Below are 21,168 nucleotides of genomic sequence, written 5' to 3' on the forward strand. Positions count from 1 at the left end.
AGACCGTTGTCTTTGCTTCTGCCTTCTCTCCTCCTCTCCCCTGTTAATCTGTTCTGTCTCGGCAGCGTGCACCTGTTCTCTATCTATTCTTTAGGGCCCAGGTACCTGCTCACCCTGCCACCCAGCCGCACTGCCTCTGGGCAATCCCCATGCACTGGGGGCTGTATCTGTAATCCTACAGCTCCCTCCCCTTTTTTCTGCACTTATTCAGACACACCCTGTCTGTTGCCTTATTCCTAGCACTTGCCACTTGCTGGCTGCACTACCACTGTTTGTTGCTTTTTGTTATTTATTTATTCATGTTTTATTTACTTATTTAATTTTTTCTCAGCACTTTGCACTGCTCCCCCCTCCCTTGCACTTACCCCTCTCCCTCTCGCATGCACACGCGCATTCTCAATGTCACTGGGCCTAGTAAGATCATTGTTGTTGTTCTCCCTTGTTCCCCTCCCTTGCCTCGTTGCGCTCAGAAACACTTGTGTATGAGAGCGATACAAATAAAATATCAATATCAATACAAAAGGATTAGCAAAGTAGCCAAATTCCAAAGTATTAGCTGGGGTTTCTTTCATTCATGCAGAGGGGCTCACAATGTCATAATCTTGCAAACTCATAATCTTGCTTCTAACGTTAGCTAAAGGTAGGGGACTAAATGAGAACTGCAACTGTATTAATTGTGCATTGCTTACATAGCCAAAGTGCCAGTAGAATGTTGCAGGTAAGAGGGAAATCATTTACATTTGAAGTGCCATGCTGATTCAATGTTATGTTTATTTATGCAGTGTGGTTTCCTGTTTTCTCACATGTGCTCAATCTAATGATCATTGATGCAGTGTGTTTTTTCTGACTGATAAAAACACAATATACATATAAAAGAGTCTAACTGTGAAAGCGTATTTGTGGTTACTTTTTGGGTCTGTTTTGTCTTTGGGTTGCACCTAGAGGTAAAAAGTGCATATACAATCAAATGTACAATACACGGTCTGTAGATGTCCAGCTAAGATCCTGTGGTAAAAGCTGTGGTAAAAAAGAGAAGTGTCAGGATTTATTCTACAGGTGGTGGACCACTTTTGGGAATAGCTATATTCTTGGTCCTGAAATATTAAAGAAAAGTGAATGGCTACCTGGATTTGTGCTACAACCTTGTCAGTACCTTGGAGAAAACAGATAGGTACATGTTTTAAAGTATAAGGCAAAGGCTAGTGCAATTGCTATTACCTTGGATATGTAATGTATTAAGACTATAGCATTGGGTCCTTAAGGCTGAGATGAGAGGCAATGTCTGAGATGTCTGCTCTTTTAACAAAGGAAAATAGGCCCTATTGAACCTCCTTATGAGTGCCACAATGTATCCCTTAAGAATAGAATTCGACAGATTATCATGCAACGTGACAGCTTTAGACCATTAGCATTTATTTATTTAGTTAATAATTTGTACTTAATGCATTTAGTTTACAAAACATTACCCATCATAATACACTTCATCATGAAATATATTAATATCCACTATAAGTTTAAAAGACATTGAATGAACAATCATATTTACTTATCTGTTCTGTAATGCATCCTATTTCAGTCGTATTAATACATTACAGTTAAAACAAGGCGGTATCGCATTGCAAATTGCGATATAATTAAGCCCTTTTGCGGTTTATGTTCATAATCATTTTGCAGTTACTGTGAAATGATTTTCCCCAAAAAAATGGTTCCTTTAAAATGCCTACCTCTGTGCACAGCGTGCACTGCAGTCGAGGCAGGCAGAAGCACCCGGGCTGGGCTCAAAACATTGAATCAATGTGAGCCCAGCCCCCCTCTCACACGCGACTCCGGCTTCCACGGTAAGGAGGTTTGGGTGGGGGAGCCGGGCCCTTTTTATAAATGTATCTTTTGGGTGCTGGGTGTAAGTGGCTGATAATATTTCTCCCGTGCGTTCGGGAGGGAGAAATATTCTCAGCCACTTACACCCGGCACCCGCTGTAATAACGCAGCCTTGTGCTCGTAGAAGACCTCTTCTAGGAGCACAAAGGTGCGTTATTACGGCGGGTGCTGGGTGTTACAGAGCAGTCGCTCTCTAAACACCCAGCACCCACAGTGAATTAATTCCTTTTGTGACATTGTTTGAATAACCCAAGGGGGAGGTGAGGCAAATTGTACATTTTAATTCAGCAACACTGGTCAAAACTATTGGGCCAGTTTGATGAGTTACTGGACTCCAGTAACTCATCAAACTGGCCCATATTGGCCAAAAAGGTGGCTCAATTTGACCCAATAAATATGGGCCCACACAAGCATTTTGTGTTCTTGGTTAAGCCATGGGCCTATTGCCCTATATAGGCCAGTCCGAGCAGCCTGCAGCAGTGGTGCATGGAGGTTAGCTGCCTTATTTATCATGAGGCAAGCAGCCAGAGCCAGTAGGAAGCTTTACACTGGCCAGTTTGCGGACTGGAACCATGGGGGCAGGTGCTGGACCTCCCCCCCACCCCCAAGAGGCTGGAGGCCTCACTTGTTTGTAAAGGCCAAAGGCCCCAACGCTGTCCCTGATTGCTGGGCTGGGTGTTGGTAAGTGGCTGCGCTGGCATTTGTTCGGCTGTCGATTCTCGAGGCCCGCCCCCCTCCAGAGTGAGTGTGCACTGTTGTGGGTAGCCGGTAAATGAGTTGCTTTTTACCTATTTTGTAGGAATTGGTCTGCAGTGTAGAGGAAGATTAGGCAGAGAGGACCTTCCCACATGATAACAATGGCCCTGAGAGGTAAGCCTAACGTTTTATTCTAAAAATATCTTGCAGTGAACCTTTACATTTTATAGACATTGCACTGATGTTATACTTCAGAGGTACATAGAAATAATTTCTGCATTCTTGCCAATTCTGTATCTTGGGGTACAACTAATTCTCGTGATATTCAATATTAGTACAAAATTGCTAATCAAATTAGTTAATTTGCTAATCAAAAAAAATTTTATTAGCAAAATCTGCTAATCAATTTTTGAAAACTAATTTATGCCTTGTAAAATATTGCATAAAAGCTCCTATCAATAAACAATTCAAATTAACCCAGTTGAGTTGTCACAAACAATATACTGTCACAGGTGTGGCTTTTTCCAAACATTACCACTATTGTCTGCCGCATCCAATATAATGTTCATATGCGTATTACTTACAGTAGAGCATGTTCCCTGAAACAACTTCTATTTTATTGTGTCTACATCATGCACAAATTGTCCCAAATAAAGCATGTATACTGTGCCTAAAGTTTTGCACCTTGTCATTATGTCAATTTGATTCTGCTAAATGCCTGAATGTATACAACCTACACCATCTGTCTTCCGCAAGGATCCCCATCCGTGGGTCCATAACACCCAATGTAGGTAATTGGTTGAATCGCATCAGAAATAAGAAATGGTATTGTGGGACTTGGGCCTGCAGGGTATTGGCTTCATATGTCAGATTAGGCCTGTGTTTCTTTGGGCTAGACTGTGGAACAAAGATAAACTGGGCCTGTTAGGCAGAATCCTGTGCAGTGCCCTCAGGGACCACTACACACAATTAAGACCACAAGTGGTAATACAAATTCACCTTTGGTACAAGCCTGTACTACTATGTTAAAGTGGTAGCAGTAGCGGAACAGCCAGGCTTATCTCAAGAGTATATGAGCAGTAGCAGAGATTACACAAAGGGACCATAATCACTGTGTGTGACCCAAGCAAACACTGACTCAAGGTTTCAGGTAAAAAATATAAGTACATTTATTTTTAAACCATCTGTTATAAAACACTTCACTTCTATAGATTTGAAACCACACGTAATATACACTACACACAACCAATTCCACTTGTGCCAGTAAATTCAAGATAAGTACATTAGGATTTGACAGATCGCTGTTGCGATACTAACGCGTACCCGCAGATAGAAATGCTCACGAAGTTAAAACACACTTTGTACTTAAGAATTTAAAACATGGGAAAAGTGAATAAAAATCAAAGGCAATACTTTTTCAAGGCAAGCAGACTCGGGGACCAGTTCAAAGATACAGATTAAAGTCAATAGGCCTGCGCCAGTGTCAATGGAGCAGAGGCTCAGTTGTCGAGGATCATACATTGAACAGCGAGATTCGAGATGCCAAGAGTTCGTGAAGATTGTCAGATGGAAGGAAAAGTTATAAGAAGGAGGGAAGAAAGAACAAATCTTCGTGGAGGAAAAGGGTTCACCCCGATTCGGGCTGGTCAGGCGGAGAGAAAGACCAAGTGTGCACAGTACCTTATTCCGTTGGAGAAAAGCTGGTGCCACGGCAGTTGTTCGTGGTAGTTCTGCAGACTCACGGTTCCTGCGGCTTCAGTTGGGGGGACAAGAAGGAAGCCAGCAGCAGCGAGAAAGACAACGATGAATAAAAGGTGCGCTCCTTTAAATCAGAAGAGGGCTCTTCTGATGGCTATCCGGACCACTACAGCACAGCAGTGATTTCGACCCAGGAAAGGATTCTCTAACTGAAGAAAAGACGAGCTGGTTGATCCCACCAGGCTCAAGGGAAGAAGACTCCAGACTGGATCTTCTCTTAGTCGTTGAAGGGGTAGATAGCTCAGGACTGCAGCAGGGCTTCACTGGGACTCGGGGTTGCAGCAGCCGTCTTCTCCACTTTTCTCGGTTCCTTGTAGTTCCAGAGGCGACTCTGCCTTCTAGCTGAAGAGTCCTGCCTTTTATGCCAGAATCCCCCATTCACACAACCTGGCTGTCAATCACTCAGCAGGGGGGTTGTCCAGCCCAGACAACCACCTCAGCCAATCAATACAAAGTGCGACTTGGGTCTCCAAGGAGACCCTGCGCAGGGGGTGACTACACTCCTCCCTCACATTCAGCCCACCTAGACACCCAGATGCCAAAGGAGGGCTTCTGGTCAGAAGCCCGACAAAGGTCAGCGAACAAAGGAGGCAAACCTGGTTTGCCGCGCAAAGAAAGACCCAAGAAGGATGTTAAAAAAAAGAAATGGCGATTAAACCCAACCAGAGCCGAAATAAAAAGTATTTGGGCTACCGGGTTTAAAGTTCGAGGATACTAAAATAGCCTAAAACAATACCACGTTATGTAATATAATCGCAGTAGGAAAATTAGGGTAGATACCACTGCCACCAGCCAAGTCTTAATGTTAAGGGAGCAAAACAATGCTTCAAGAGGTACAGATGAAAAGGGCTAAGAATTAACCCTTACCAATACTCCATATAAGATGGGGTGTACTGGATCTAAATGACTATGTAAAGTTGATGGCAACTTCACCCTTTTCTGGGGGACAATAGTCAGCTGCAGAAATGGAGTCGGTGGGAAGTCAAAATGACAACCCTGTGTCACTGCACTGAAGGTGCTGTGTAACACACAAAAGAGTGGGGCTACTGAAGTGGTGTACTCCAGAGTCCAAAATCACAAAAACAGATGGAGTACACATGGCCAAACACAGGTAAGAAAAAGCTCACACTCTTACCAAGTGGAAAAAATAAACTCCAGAAATCCAGCAAAGCTGCTGAGGGACTCACTAGGTAAGGGAAATTAGCCATAGAATGTGAATTCTCCCTAAGTGGGCCACTATTGAAGAACTATGCGGGAGGTGTTAACCCACCTGGGTGGCTCAAGTTTGCCATAGCTGAAGACCATAAGAAAGGAGCTGTACACCATGGGGGTGGAAGGTTACTGGTTATATCCTGATTCAATTCCAGGAAATGTCAAATCAATACTCAAGAAGTATGGGGGCTCAACTGGGAATGGGGAATGGTTCTCAGAATGGGGACTTATCGGATCCTCCAAGGTTGGAATGACCCGGTAAGTACCCATTCCGAGAACCCGGACCCGGCATGCGGTAAGGGGGTAGCAATGGTGCTAATAGCACCATGGCTACCTCCTACCTGGTAATGAGGCCCATTGTTAGGGAACAGCATAGTGGATCAAGACGCTGAGAAGACAGAGAAAACGGAGGGAAAGAAAGAGACAGAATAAAGACAGAAAAGACATTATAACCCAACTGGAAGACAGCAAGCAGAGTCAGAGTCACAGCTGGTCTGGACCCGACATAAGGGCACACGGAGCAGTGAAGCAACTAGGTCCACGGAACACCTGTACCAACCACGCGCCCCTGCACAGAGACGCAGGACGGAGAGTTCAACGAACAAAAACCTAAGGTGAGCAATAACCCCAAGGGAGGGATTTGGACCAGAGGGAGGTGGGAGTCCACCCATAACAGAACCAGTATCTTAACCCTCCATTCTCCTGTTATAGGCGCTACCCAACATCTGGCACATAACCAAGCAGAGAGGGGTCCAGGATAGCACTTAGACCTCCATCCAGTATCGTGTGGCACCCCCGTGGATACCAGGTGAGCGTAACAGAATGCAAAGCCTCAATTAAAACATCCACCTGGGTGTCATGGAAACATCAGAGAATGACCAACTAGCACAGTCACTGCGAGAATTACGGGCCGAGGTGCACTCCGCCGGCAAGAAACCAACGCCCTTAGGAGAGAGTTGATTGTCACCAAGGACCGCACCGATGAATTAGCCAGACAATTGCTCAAAACACAGGCTGGGCAGGCTCTGTATCCAGGAAGTATTCTGTCGGTTCCATCCACATCCGTCAATCCAGTGCAGGTGGTCCTCCCTGGGGCAGCCCCACCGGAACGTTTTACAGGGGACCCAAGAAAATATGCAGTATTCATGAACCAGTGCCGCCTCCATTTTCTTTGTAGACGCGGAGCCTTTCCTAACGATCAGTCGCGGGTTGCCTTCATTCTGTCATATCTGAGTGTCAGTGCCGCGGATTGGTCCATACCGTTAGTAAGCCAGGATGACCCACTCCTGCGGGATTTCAGGGGGTTTCAACAGGAGATGGAGAACCTGTTCGCCCGACATACCCAGGGCCAAGCCCTGGATAACGAACTTCTGTCCCTCCGCCAAGGCAGCCAAGATTTGTCAACATATATCGCCACTTTTAACAGACTTGTCTTTGAAACTGGGTGGCCTGAGGAGAAACAAACAACGTTATTCCATCGAGGATTACCGGGGGGAATTCAAAGACGTCCTAGCTCAGGTAGCAAACCCCCCAAAAGACTGTGCAGAGTTCATCAACCTAGTGGTGCAGCTAGACCACAGGCTGCAAGATCGAAGGACAGATTGAGCCACAATGGAGAATCAGACTGTGTATGTACGCTCAAAGGAGAACAGTCTGCGTTCATCAGAAAACACTTCAAACCCATGCAAATTGTGGGGGTACAGAGCCAATTAACCAAGACCGAAAGAGACAAAAGGAGACAACAGCAATTATGCCTGTACTGTGGGAAATCAGGTCACTTCCTCAGAGAATGTCTTGTAAAACCCCCTAGGAGAACAGTTGGAGCTACAGAGAAAGAAGGAGGAGAACAAGAGTCGGAAAACTTCCACGACCGGCAAGCGTAGAGGTCCGTTTGTCGAGCAAAGGAAAAAAACCACACACCTCACACATTGCCCTGCCTGTGATTTTGATCAGTCACCAACAACCGTCTCGGATGCATACTGTAGAGGCATGCATAGACAGCTGAGCCGTTGGTAACTACATAGACCAAGGCCTGGCAACAAGGATGGGGCTTCCCCTCTGTCAGAAAACGACAACTGAGTAGGTCACCACTGTCGACGGCACAGTGATAGCTTCTGGTCCTGTAACTCAACGCACAGCAGAATTGACCCTTCTGTGCCAAGACGGACATCGGGAAGCCATTGCCTTTGACCTTATCAAGGCCCCTCAGTTCCTGGTGATTTTAGGGATGCCGTGGTTGGTGGCTCACAATCCTAACATCGACTGGCGAGCCAAGAAATGAGCCTTCTCCAAAGAGTGTGCTCATGCGTGCTACCAAGTGGAAATGCCATCGTCTGACCCAGAGACACCTGTCTAAGATAAAGAGGCATTGGTACTGGGTGTAACAAGTACACTACCAAGCGAATACCACGATTTCCAAGATGTTTTCCAAAAAGAACAGGCTAATACCTTACCCCCTCACGGGCCATATGACTGTCAGATCGACCTCGTACCTGGTGCACAAATCCCGTGTAGTCGAATTTATGCACTCACCGAACCTGAAAATCTCCACTTGAAATCATATCTGGACCAATACCTGGCAAACGGTTTTATCCACCCGTCCAAATCCCCGGCAGCCTCACCCCTATTCTTCGTACCCAAGAAGGAGGGGGACTTCAGAACGTGCATCGACAAACTGTGTACTAAACCAGGTAACAGTTAAAAACCGTTATACTCTACCCCTTATCCCAGAACTACTGGACCAAGTCAAGGATGCCCAAATTTACACCAAATTGGACCTCAGGGGGCATACCCTCTCGTGCGTGTAAAGAAAGGAGACTAATGGAAGACCGCCTTTCGTACTAAGTATGGGCTGTACGAATATCAGGTGATGCCCCTTGGGCTTTGCAACGCTCCCGCCGCATTCCAGTACTTCATGAACGATGTACTACGGGAATTGATCGACGTATGTGCCCTAGTTTAAATCGACATCTTGGTGTACTCCTCTTCTAAACAGGACCATGTCAGGCACGTTTGCTCCGTCCTTGCAAAACTCCGACAGCACCAGCTATATGCCAAACTTGAAAAATGCTCCTTCCATGTCACCGAAGTCGAGTTCCCTGGTTTTGTCCTCACTCCCAGAGGCATCCGGATGGATATGCACAAAGTAGACTCCATCCTTAGCTGGCTGCCACGTCTTCTATCAAAGGTGTCCAAAGTATGCTCGGCTTTGCAAACTTTTATCGCCGATTCATCCCGGGTTTCTCCCAGATTGTGCACTCGTTCACTTCTTTATTACGAAAAAACAACAAACTGTTCCAATAGACAGAAGAGGCGGAGAAGGCCTTCCAGGAACGCTAGAAAAGATTTACCTCACCCCCGGTGCTACGACACCCCCGCCCAGATCTCCTGTATGTAGTGGAAACAGATGCCTCCAGCATGGCAATGGGGGCTGTTCTTTCCCAAAGGGGTCCTGAAACCGGCCAGTTACATCCCGTGGCCTTTTGGTCGCGAAAATTAACTACACCTGAACATAACTATGCAATAACAGACAAGGAACTCCTAGCGATCAAGGCAGCCTTTAAGGCTTGGCGGCATTACCTCCTGGGCGCCAGACATACCATCACAGTAATTACCGACCATCGCAACCTACAATACCTCAAGACGGCAAAGTCTCAATCATCCCATCAACTCCGATGGGCTTTATTTTCGCAGAATATGATTACATAATCATGCACCGACCTGGAGTCCAGAACGGAAAAGTCGACACCCTATCCCGCATGGGTATTGATGAGAACACATATTCAACCCCAGACCTGGTGGCCATTATTCCAGGTGACAAACTACTAGGACTTACAACAACGTTAACTCTGGACGAACTCCAAAAGGAAATTCGGCTCCTAATAAACACCGAGGCTCTACAAGACTGGACCACTCAAGGTGAACATTACACAACAAAGAACCAACTCCCATATTTCAGAGGGCGTTTATATCTACCGAATAAGGCACTACAAGAACAAGTCATTTCTGGTTATCATAACCCCCTGTTAGAAGGACATCCAGGAAATGCCAAGACCCTAGCCGAAGTGAAAAAAAATTATTGGTGGCCGACCTGGCGAAAGGACATTACGCAGTTCATTCTGTCATGTGGCATTTGTGCACAGAATAAATCCCAAAAACAAAGACCTGCAGGCCTTCTTCAACCCCTGGAAATTCCACCTGCACCTTGGCACATACTCTCCCTCGATTTCATCACAGATCTGCCTCCCTGTCAAGGATTCAACACTATCCTAGTGGTTGTTGACCTATTCTCTAAAATGGCCCATTTCGTTCCGCTTAAGGGTCTATCCAACGCATCCAGTCTAGCAAAGGTGTTTTTAGAGCAAATCGTACGATTACATGGTTTCCCCTCCGTCCTGATTTCTGACCGAGGGAGTCAGTTTGTGTCTAACTTCTGGAGGAAGAGTTGTGCAATTGCCCAAATCGCTATTAGTCTGTCCACTAGTCACCATCCCCAAACTGATGGCCAAACGGAGCGGACGAATCAGGCACTAGAGCAATACCTACGGTGCATGTTGCATCAAGTGGAAGAAAGCTGGAAGGATGTGCTCTGCATAGCCGAATATGCCTACAACAACTCGCTAAACACAAGTACTGGACAGAGTCCATTCTATACCGTATATGGAAGGCACCCACGTACTTCTGAATTAGATACCCCCATGGAATTGGAAATGCCCGGGGTGAAGACTTTACATACAACCATCACTCAAGCCTTCAAAAAGGCAGCAGAACACTTGGTCCAAGCCAAAGAAAGACAGAAAAGATTCTCTGATCAACAACGAAGAAAAGCCCCAGACTACCAAGTCGGAGATGAAGTCTGGTTGGTGAGGAACTCAAACATTTTGTCCCAGATATTTAGGACCCTATACCATCAAGGCTATTATAAATCCTGTGGCAGTAAAACTAGCTTTACCACCAAATATGCAGATCCATCCCGTATTCCACGTGTCACTCTTAAAACCTGTTCAGCCTGGAACTCAGGTCAAAACACCACCAAATCTGGTACTGGTTAATGGAGAACCCGAATTTGAAGTCAAGGACATCCTAGATTCTAAACTCACAAGGTCCAAGTTATATTACTTAGTGGACTGGAAGGGATACGGCCCTCAGGACAGGACATGGGAGCCTAGCAAGCACGTCCATGCGCCACGCCTGGTAAGACGATTTCATCTGAACCATCCGACCAAACCAGGGCCAGACGGAGGAAATACCTTGAGAGGGGCCTTAGGGGGGAGTGCTGTCACGATCCATGCCCCTGCCCCCTCAGGTATAACAGCCCCCTGGCAGCATTGGGGCTAAAGCCCTTCACACAGGCCCCAAGGGCCTTAAAACTCCACCACAAACATACATGGAGTCAGTCCTGGTGCCTTTGGCACCATGCTCATTATCAGGAATAAAGCAATACCAGTTTTGGACCTTAATCCAACATGGAGGCCTATTACACAGCTCAGTTCTTTAGAACCAAGCCATGCGGACTAGTGTTTTGGGTGTGGCTGGGCCTGGAACTACTTGGCCTGGAACTACTTTACCTAGGCTATTTAAACCACACCCAAACAGCAGAACACGCTTCGCGTTATTCTCCACTCCTGCAGCGTAATGCTCACCGTGTCCAGCTGCTGCTCATCTGCTTCTCCGATGGCCCGATCCTGAAGCCCTAGATCCGGATTCCATTAATAACCTGGAAGAACAAGAACAGCATTAGCGTGCAAGAACACTTACCTGTGAAGTAACTGGCCTTAAATCCATCCTGCGCTTCGCTTACCTCTCCCATCTCCGGAGTTCGCCGCAACCTGCAAAGGTAAAGAAACAAGGACAGCATTAATAACAATTCTTACCTTGGCAAGCAGCGAGTCCTGGCAGCACCCTGCGCTTCTCTTACCTCGCCCATCTCCGGGTTTCACCGCAACCTGCAATGGAGAAGGAACAAGGTAAGCATTAACAAAGCACTTACCTGGGCAAGCAGTGCTTCGATCGCTCATCACTCCGGAACATCACCACAACCTGTACAAAGAAGAGAAGAGAACACAGGTTAGAAATTAACACCAATAAACATCAACCCGCGCACCAATAACTCACTGTGGTCTTCGCCATCGGCGCGGCAACTCCGACATCACAACCATCCCTGTGAAAACAAAAAGAGACAATGTTAGGGAACAGCGTAGTGGAGCAAAACGCTGAGAAGACAGAGAAAACGGAGGGAAAGAAATGTGAAAACTTGCATCGAGACTACAGCTTTGACCTTTGCGTTGCTTGTCGACAATCGATTAGGGATGTCCTGCGAAGATGAGGCATGCGGTCCACCTCGATGCAAAGAGTTTGGTGCAGCAAAGAAGACTCTGTGAAGAACGTAGGCCCGGCTGCGGGTATCACTTGTCGCCGTCTAAGTCGACGATCAGGACTCAACCACGGCTAGATTTCAAATGTTCACTTGTCTGCGTCTTTGTGGATTTTGGGTGGTGAGAAACCCACGGGCAGACTTTCCTCAGTCGTTGACCTCGACTTTCTCCAGCAGCGGGACAAAGCGGTTGACAATGATGACAAGGGAGCCCTTCATTTAATGTTCTTAGGCAAGGTGGAGCGGTGCGGCTCCGGTCGTCAAGCAGCACAGCGTCAAGCTGTCCCTGCTTCTGGGAAACCCGACGGACTTCCAGCGGTTACGAAATCCTCCGAACCCTGGTCGAGGGCGATGGACTTCAACAGCCTCGATATCCTGGTGCTTTACTTCAAGATTTCTCCGCGGACCTAGTCTTCAGTAGACAGCTTTTCAGGACTGATTTCCAGGGTGCCTCGATGAAGATCAGCTTCTGCACGATGTTCCCTCCTAGCTCGGGGAGAGGTCTCCTAGCCAGGTCCTCTCTTGGATCAGTCCTTGAAAGACTCAACAGTCTTCAGATTTCGTCGATGGCAAACACCAGAAAACCTTCTTCTTCCAACTGGGCTTTAAGGATAAGCAGCGTTAAGTTTCAACTTCAGCTTCTGAACAAATTCGGAAGTGAGAGGTCCCCAGATATACACATCTGTCCCTAATTCACACTGCTGAGCCAAGATCAGTCAGCCAATCAGAAAAAAAGGCATTCATGCAGGCAGACAGTCTCAAGAGGATAGCTCAGGGGCAACATGCTTGCCTTAGAAGCAAGACGACGCCGAGAACCACAGGTTCGATCACCGGGTCCGCATTTAGAAACCTCTCGACATTAAGCGTGCTACAAATAACCTATCATAAATCAGGCTCACATTACATTCAGGCCATTTACTTCGACCCAGACACCCATTACAAGGAATCTGGATTGGGGCAAGCACACATCCTTTCAGCACACCACACTGCATTCATGTCACTTTCAGGCAGGACTATCTCATTCATTGTGTCACACACACTGAAACCAGACACCCATAACATGGAATGGAATGCATATTGGTCACACACTCCATTCACCCAGATCCCACCCCAAGGGTGTACACACAACATACAGTCACTGGCAAGGCTCCAGCCAGTCTGGCCTGGATTTCCTCACAATACCATATATGGTTCTTCCACCCAACAGCCAGTCACGGGATGGGACAGAGTCAGGGCTTCCCAGGACTTTGGAAAACAAGGTAACAGGCACTAGAAGCCAAAAGGCCACCGGGGTCGTCTTGCCTTCTATCAGGAATCCACTGATTCCTATGGCACGGCCTGGGTATCTCAAAATGGAGGATACTCAGAGCACCTGTTAAATTCAGCATGGAGCTGCCACCAGCCCATACCCAACAACACACACTAGGGGCAGAGGGTTGTACCCCCACCATGGGCGCCACAAAGGTATCCCAATGGTCTCTGGTCAGCACAACCAAAAAGTGGGAGAGCTGCACTGCCAGGAGTCCCAACTGGACTCCTGTGCAGAAAACAACACAGAACACACATGATAAGGGAGTACAGGACAAGGACCTGGAGGCCCTGTCCCTCCAATGCATTTCAAGAATCACACCTTGCCAATCCCGTGCTTTTAATTTACTGGTAAATTATTTGATCAACGGTTGGAGATCATGATCACAATTTGGTTGCCAACTGATCTTCTTGAACATATCTTTATTTAGTGTGACGAAATCACTTTTAATGGGTCCTTCATATTAATCCCCAAGAGAACAAGCAGCGGATATTTAGGATCTTTTAATGCTTTGTGGTATACAATTCCTCATCTCAAGCGTGAATAGCCGCTAAGGGAGGTGAGCCCCAATTCCAATCCTATGGCCTTAATGATAACACACTGAGATAAACCCAGAATGCATCTCCATATTTTCCCTTCGACTAATTTTAACCAATCCAGCTTCCTGATATACATGGTGTCAATTCCATATATTATAGCCGCTATGATGCTTTGTTTGTATATTAATATAGGTCCTTTCAAACAAAACCGAGCGTTTCTTAGCATTTATGTTTCAGCTATAGATATAGATAAATCCTACATAACAAAGACAGAGGAACATTGTTTTGCCTCTTGATGGAGCCACAAAGATCATCTGGTTTGGCCATGTTAAAAAAAAAATTATTTGATCTGGGCTGGCCCAATGCGCGGACTTTCAGTGAATTGGCACACAATGTTTTCCAACAAGAAGTCTACGATGTTGGCAACTTCCTCTGTATCTGTATCTAGTGCCACACCGTCTGAAAAGATCTACCTATATATAGCTCATGTTTGGTGTCATTCTGGATCGCCCCTGACCTCCCTAGAAGAGTGTATGTGTTCTAGTTGTTCTTTTGGTATGATATCTATAGAATCTGTTGTAAATTATCATGTTTAACCCTTTACTTTGATGCAAGAAATGCACCGTTTAAGCCTTTCTTGATTAGGGCTAATGTGTGGTCTATCCTGGACCCATTCATCCTGTATGGGGTTGTCCAATATGTGTGGCAGTCTAGGTAGAAGACACCAGGCAACATGACACTGAACTGGCCAGTAATATTTTAACTGTTCCTAATACTGTTGTTTTACAAGCGCATTTATGTATTTATGTAGCTTATGGAGTTGTTTTGACTTTTTAAGCGTTTTTGAAATTGCCTTTTTGGCAGAACTAATCAATATGATGACCAAGGGCTGCAAAGCAAAGCCTGAGGTTTCCTTAGGTCTTTCCCTGCCTGCCGTTGGGTGATCTAGATTTGGATGAATCACAACAAACTAACCGTCAATGGTGATTAAAACCTATCTTCTCCTACTTGTTTCCCTAAGCATTCACTCTTTTAGTCTGCAGACCTTTCCTTCACCCCCTTTCCTATCAAAATAGTTAATAATTTCTAAAATAAAAAGTCCTATTTAGGAGTCAATTTAACTTGCAATGCCAGCTGCAACTGGCTTAAAACTTCAACGCCTATTCATTTACAAGCCACAAAGTATCTCTCATCATAGCCACTACCATGTCCAGGCTAGGATGTGCCAGCTACCTCTTAACTGGTCTTCCTCAGTGGCAGTATCCAAGCTTCAGTGTACTCAAAATAAGGCAAGCACCCATCATCCTAATCCTTGTAAGGTTACAATGTCTTATAATAGCATTCTGCATCAAGGCCAAACCCTTCTCTGTCCCTCACAAGGAGGCCTATGGGAATATCCCTACCCGCCTTACAGCTTGTATCAATAGATGCCATCCAGATGTCAGATCCCCCTAACCATGCTCATTGCCACCCTAAGAGTTTTGAGGAAACGTTCTGAGACAATGATTTGCCTGACAAACCCATTCTACAGAAGGTGCTTCCTCACCAGGACCTGAGAAAGAAAAGTACTTCCCGCTTCCTGCAAAACCTCAAAATGCTGTTTTCTGTGCTCAGGCTCATCCTGTCTCTACTGTATACCGTATGCTTCCGCCCAGTTTATCTCCCCCCATAATGGTTCCCTCTAGGATTCCTTCCACCTGTCCTCCCATCTACCTGTTCATGCCACATTGCACTCTGATGTATTTATTAACATGCCACAAACTGACAATAAACAAACCTTAGCATTCTTGTATATGTGTCTTCTAGAGCAGTTTATTAAAGAATTTCAGATCCTCATAAAAGTGCTACCTGTGACTGAAGGTTCCACTATAGCTGTTCTTAAATGAACATTGAAAGGCAAAGTTAACCAGATGTAAATGTGTACAAGAGGATGCGCTACTTGTTTCGTGGCATCTGGTAGGAAATCAGACACTGGGTGGTCGAGTAATACAACTGCTGTCAATGATATGAAGTTGAGAATTCCTATAAGGTTCTAGGTAGAAATATCCAATGGTGTATTCTAGTGATACAAACATTTCAGAGAGAACTTTAGCAGTCAAAGCCTTACTTCCTGATGCTGCACTATCAACAAAGAGTTCAGTGCACCGGTTCCCCATGTTTCCCTGCCCTTCCGATTATTAATCAACAATTTCTTGAAATGTGAAGACACCTTTGTGTATGAAGGTGTTTGCACCTCTGAGATTTGCTTTAAATATTTGGCATGCTAGCCAGAGACACAATTAACATTGGCACTTGAAAACATTTCAAATATAACTGTTAGCATCTTATATGGCATATATTATTTGGTCCATTCATGACACCCTTAGTTGAATAGGCCACGCATTTAACATAGTCTTCCCTCCATTTCCATTAGATACATGAAGGGCTTCTCTGACTGAGTAATATTCTTTGCATTATTAAGCACCAAACACAGACAAGGCGCCCAGAGAGCACAATACTCTTCTTACCTGAAGTTTGTATTGTTGGTTTAAATCTCTTAGCGTCATTTGATTTATAATCCGCTGCTTTGCGTTTCGATGGCATTGACAAACAAGTGAGGTGGTGACGTTTGTTTCGAAAAGGAGGGTGTGTGCGCTTGTGTTAAAATGGTCGACACACAGGGTCGGATGTACAGCAAGCCCCTCAAGATTCCCTCCTGAAGCAAGTTCTCAAGTGCCCTCCCACAGTTTTTCCTCTCCTGCCCTGCTGCAGTCAGAATGTTTGATTGTCTGAGGTCAGCGTGCATGTGAGCCCCACTTGAAAAAAGTAAGTCAAGAAACATTATGACATGCTGTCCTCTGATTGGCTGGTGACATTTCAGCACTTTTGAATACATAAACATATATTCAGAATCGAGAGGTTTTTTTTGTGTGCTGAGGGAGTGCAAACTGAAAGGCAAAAGGTCTCAGAGTTCAAACGGATAAAGAAGACGGGTTATGTGTCTTGCCAGAGAGGACGCCTTTCCAAATGTACGTTTGTTCTAGAATATTCTGAAATGTGCAGTACACTGTTTCCTAAAGCCTATCGCATCGAGCCAGAAATATTTGATATCAGTCTTTAGTTGATAATACAGAGCCTGTGTTCCATTTAAGAATAGCAGGAATTATGTTCTACCTGTTCAAACCTTCATCCCGCAGACTTTATTGCACCACGGTTGCAAAAGAAGCACAAGGCCCTCTGTTAGACCGATGAAGCACTTTGTGGATAAAAGCTGCACGTTGAGGGAGGGGCGTGTCGTTGCCCCTAGTGCAAGCTCTCAACTCACACGCTTTTGACGGGTGTCACCCGCCTTGTAAAGGACAGACTCACCCGCCAAGCCTCCTGCATGCCCATTCATTCCAATGGGCGTCTCGCCCGCCAAAAACAAAATTGGGTGATTTCACCCGCCTTTGCAACAGAAATGGTTGAGAGCTATGCAGTGCAAATCGCGTGACCATTCAGGGGGCAGAATTTGTTGTGCTGTGATTTCTATCTGCTCTGTCTTCCCTGTCTGAATGCCTGATATAACGCGAGTTCTGAGTGGAATTCTGTTAAATTGCATGCAGGTCAACTCACGCCATTTTGGCGGGCGACACACGCCATAGACTAAACTATAGTTAATCTGCCAATCCTTTTTTCTGTCCATAGGTGTCAATGGAGATTTCACACGCAAAAATGAAATCTTCAGTTCTCACCTGCCTTTTCATTTGAAAAAGTTGACCGTTATGTGTACACATTATGTGTATGTTTGACCTGCTGGATGATCTATGTATAGCGGCTGGAGAGAGGCTGGCTGAGTCCGTGGGTGTGCCGGTGGAGTTCCCTTGCCTTCCAATGCTACTGTTGCCTGCTGGGGACTGTACTATACCTGCACCTGTAACTGAAGAATAAAGACGCCCCTTTTATATCTGTGGTGCATGGTTTACTCAACTGAAGGCCAATCGTAACATTGGCAATTATTTGAACCTAGCCTGTGACCTGCCTGTTGCTGCCTGTGCTGGGACGGTGGGGGAGGGGTGCGGCAGCCTGAGTGACATCTGCAGCCCTCTCAGCAGAAGATGTCCACCCTCCTGCTACATGAGTGCCAGCGAGTGACATGCAACACCATCCGACTCTGAATCGACCCTTGCTTTACTGGGCCGATGGCCCTTCACACTATGGACCCAGGGTATGGTGGGCAATAGTGTTACGTTTTATGGGTAGTTTGCTTGCTAAGCTGTTAAAATGTTTATGCTTTGGGCACTATGTTGTCACAGTCTTACTTTTCTTGAATGTGTAGGTTTGGACAGTATGTTGCCTTGTTTCTTTGGAGTTGCGCCTGGTGGCTGGGTTACGTGGGGGTGTGTGCTTGGCTTTGCTTAATGCCTAGGTGCTCGGTGTGTACTCCTTGCTTTAGTTTCTTAGTTAAGTAGCTTATTTTTTTTTTTTTGCCTGCTGTTTCCCATTGTGTTTAGTGGCGCTTACTGGTCATGGGTAACGTAGTACAGTGTAAGTGACTCTGCTTTAGATGTATTTCCAATTGAGGGACATTTTGGTGGGATGTCCTTGTTAGTTTCGGCTAAGTGTGCCACTTATTTTGCTTTGGTATGTTAGGGTATGGCAGTTGTGTGTTTAGTTTGTCCTGGTGTCTTGATGGGCTTGTGCTCTGTGTGACTCATGAGGACGTCAGAGGGTCGCCGTCTTGGAATGTGTGAGGCTTGTATTGGTGCACGCTTCCTATTGACAGTGAAGCCATTGAACTCCCTTATGAGAGTGGTCTGAATGTGTTATGTTATGTGAAGGAAATGTATTGAGTGCAGCAAAGACCCGAGAGCATTGGTGGCGATAGATGGGGGACTTGTTGGCTACATGTGGAGGGGTTGTTTGGTTGTCTGTTGGCTTGTTTTTGTGGGTTCTGTTTCCCTATGCTATTCTACGTTCCTCTCTAGTGAGTCCCTTTTCAGTTTGCTTCCTTTTCTGCGCTTTCTATATAGGGGGGCATGTGCTTTGATGTGCCTGTGACAATGGCTAGTGGAGGGCCTGTGACGAATCAGCTTCCAGGGCACCAGTGGTCCAGGGATGAATATCGGTTTCTAAACCATCAATCAGCCCCACACCTCTAGTACACCAGAAGGGATCCGAACAGACTGGAAACACAAGTCAATTATAAACCTCCTTGTCCAATTTTGGTAACGTGGACGGAATGGTAGGCTTATCTTTGCAACGTCATGGATCGTTGGTTAGTTGCAGCATAGCAAAAATACAATTATTACCAAATGATAAAAGGGATGGCCCAGTCAAGGTTGTATTAAAAGATCTACTTTATTATTATTTCATCAGACCGTTCTAGCACACTACAAAATACAAACCACCATGTACAGGAACATAGGGCAGACAGATTCTTGAAGGAAAGGGATGCACTCTGGATACTAACAGGAAGGTAGTCTGTAAAGCAATCATTCATAACTATTCAAGGTTATTTGGTTTCAGCACCAAAGGAGCAAGGGGTCGTAAATGTCACTACTGGCCTTCGGAGAAGGACCATGGGGACAGAACCACAATGTACCTGGTGCTGAGATTATCTTGATGCTCGACAGCATAAAGTCGGTTCCAGGATGCTTTTCAGCTCCTGCGACAGAGTTCAAGATGGGAGACAGCTGTGGGTATCAGGCGGCAGGCAGTTCAACAAGCAAGGCTGGACGGACAGCTGCAGGCTGGCCTACACGGCAGCTCAGGGTCAAGAATTGTTGTCTCTGTGCTGGTTGGCGGATCTGGAATTCTGGTAGAGGCGTTTCGGACAGCATTAGTGACTGCAGCTTGACAACAGTCAGTGGTGCAGCTGTTCGCCGTTCAAGGGCTTGACTGCCTTGAAAATGTCCTTAAAAGATGAATGCTGTTTGATGCTTGTTGTGGCACTTTTCCTAGCTTCTTTGCTGGGCAGGTGTCATAGTTTAAGGCGGACGGCCCAAAGCTGAGGAGAGTGTTTGCAGGCATCAGCCTTATCCTTTGGTCAGAGACATCCGACCTAGGAAGCTTGCTGGCAGAACCTAGTATGGCACGTTGTGTGCTGGCTGGGTACCGGTTCTGGAACTGCTGCATGGGTCCTCTGAGTTTGGTATCTCCCTCTGATCCCTGGGAGATGTTTAGGGGAGGGATCTTGCTTCCCTCTTGGAAATCCTGGCCTTCCTTTACTGGCGGAAGTTGTAAGGCAGACTGTACTTTCAGCCAGGGTCCAAATGAGTCCTTCTTCTTACTCATTTCGAAGTCGTCAGATAATCTGCCAAAAGAGGGCCTCAACCCTCTTTTAAAGCCAAATGGGCTCCAGTGATTGCTGCAGGCTAAGCCTACCTAAATGAACCAATCCTGGGTCCCCTCCAACAACCTTCTGTTATGTGTGAGGTCATAATCAGAGTGCTTTGCAACAGGAAAGGTAAGGGGTGACAACATGTACTACTAAGTACCACCCATCTTTCTGTTTGTTGTGGATCAAAGTGTCTCTCTGGTTAATTGAGCTCTCTGTGGCTCCTTGAAGTTTGTGGTGAGAACAGACTTTCTGTCTCCATGAAATCACATACTCTAAAAGGAGGTTCCCCTGAAGAAGTTGCCTACTGTAAACAGTTGTCCCAGACATGCCATTCACTCATACAGAGGAGTGGGAGCTAGCTTCAAGTTGACACATTGCATATCAAATACGTGTTGGTTTCCTGCCCCCTTTTGTCAATTCTGCTATCAGGCCTCAAGCAGGCCTGTTTCAATTAACTCATCAGTTGGTACTGCCACCAGCAAAACTTTGAACATAGGCAGGGTGGATCCACAGAGCCGTTGATATTTAATTAGGATGGCCATGGCAGGGGGAAGGTGTTGCCTTCCCCCTTCCTGAGATGCTTTGATGTACCCATGGCTGTCACATTCCAGCTGAACATGACGGGAGGACTACACCTGTAGGCCGTGTCCCCTAGAGTACACGTCATTTTGCTGTTTGTTGTGCAGCAAGCATAGGAAAAGGTGTGTGGATTAGCCCCACACATTTTCCGGAGGTTCCAAACACCCAACCTTTCATTTATTTAAAAAATGGCTAAAAAGCCCAGGCGAGCGCACACACCCCGTGTGGATGGTCAAATTCCTCACTTGCCCCCCAGCCTGAACATGTGAACAACCACCCTTCTGAGGGTCTGGTTCGTCATGCACACTCCCTGGGCGGGTGGTTGAATTCCTCACATGCCCCCCAGCCTGAACATGTGAACAACCACCCTACTGAGGGTCTGGTTCGTCATCAAGGCGAAAGTACCGACTGAGGCTATCTGCATTCGCATGCTGGGAGCCTGTCTTCTGCTGGATGTCCATATCTAATCCCTGTAGGGATATGTCCCACTGCAGAAGTTTAGGGTTCTCCCTTTGCATGACCA

The 21,168-nt window shown here is 46.1% G+C and overlaps 1 protein-coding gene across 1 annotated transcript in view; it reads right to left on the reverse strand.

Moving 5' to 3' along the window:
• LOC138491513 (kyphoscoliosis peptidase-like) overlaps positions 1–16,535 on the reverse strand; it is a 929,435-nt gene extending 912,900 nt beyond the window's left edge. Inside the window, exon 1 of the mRNA XM_069618050.1 lies at positions 16,273–16,535. Within this exon, the coding sequence (XP_069474151.1) occupies positions 16,273–16,348 (76 nt within the window). The 5' untranslated portion in view covers positions 16,349–16,535. The remainder of the gene's footprint in view (positions 1–16,272) is intronic.
• Positions 16,536–21,168: the final 4,633 nt, after the last annotated feature.

This window comes from Ambystoma mexicanum, chromosome 10 (assembly GCF_040938575.1).
Source record: "Ambystoma mexicanum isolate Mex_15411 chromosome 10, UKY_AmexF1_1, whole genome shotgun sequence".
Lineage (NCBI taxonomy): Eukaryota > Metazoa > Chordata > Amphibia > Caudata > Ambystomatidae > Ambystoma > Ambystoma mexicanum.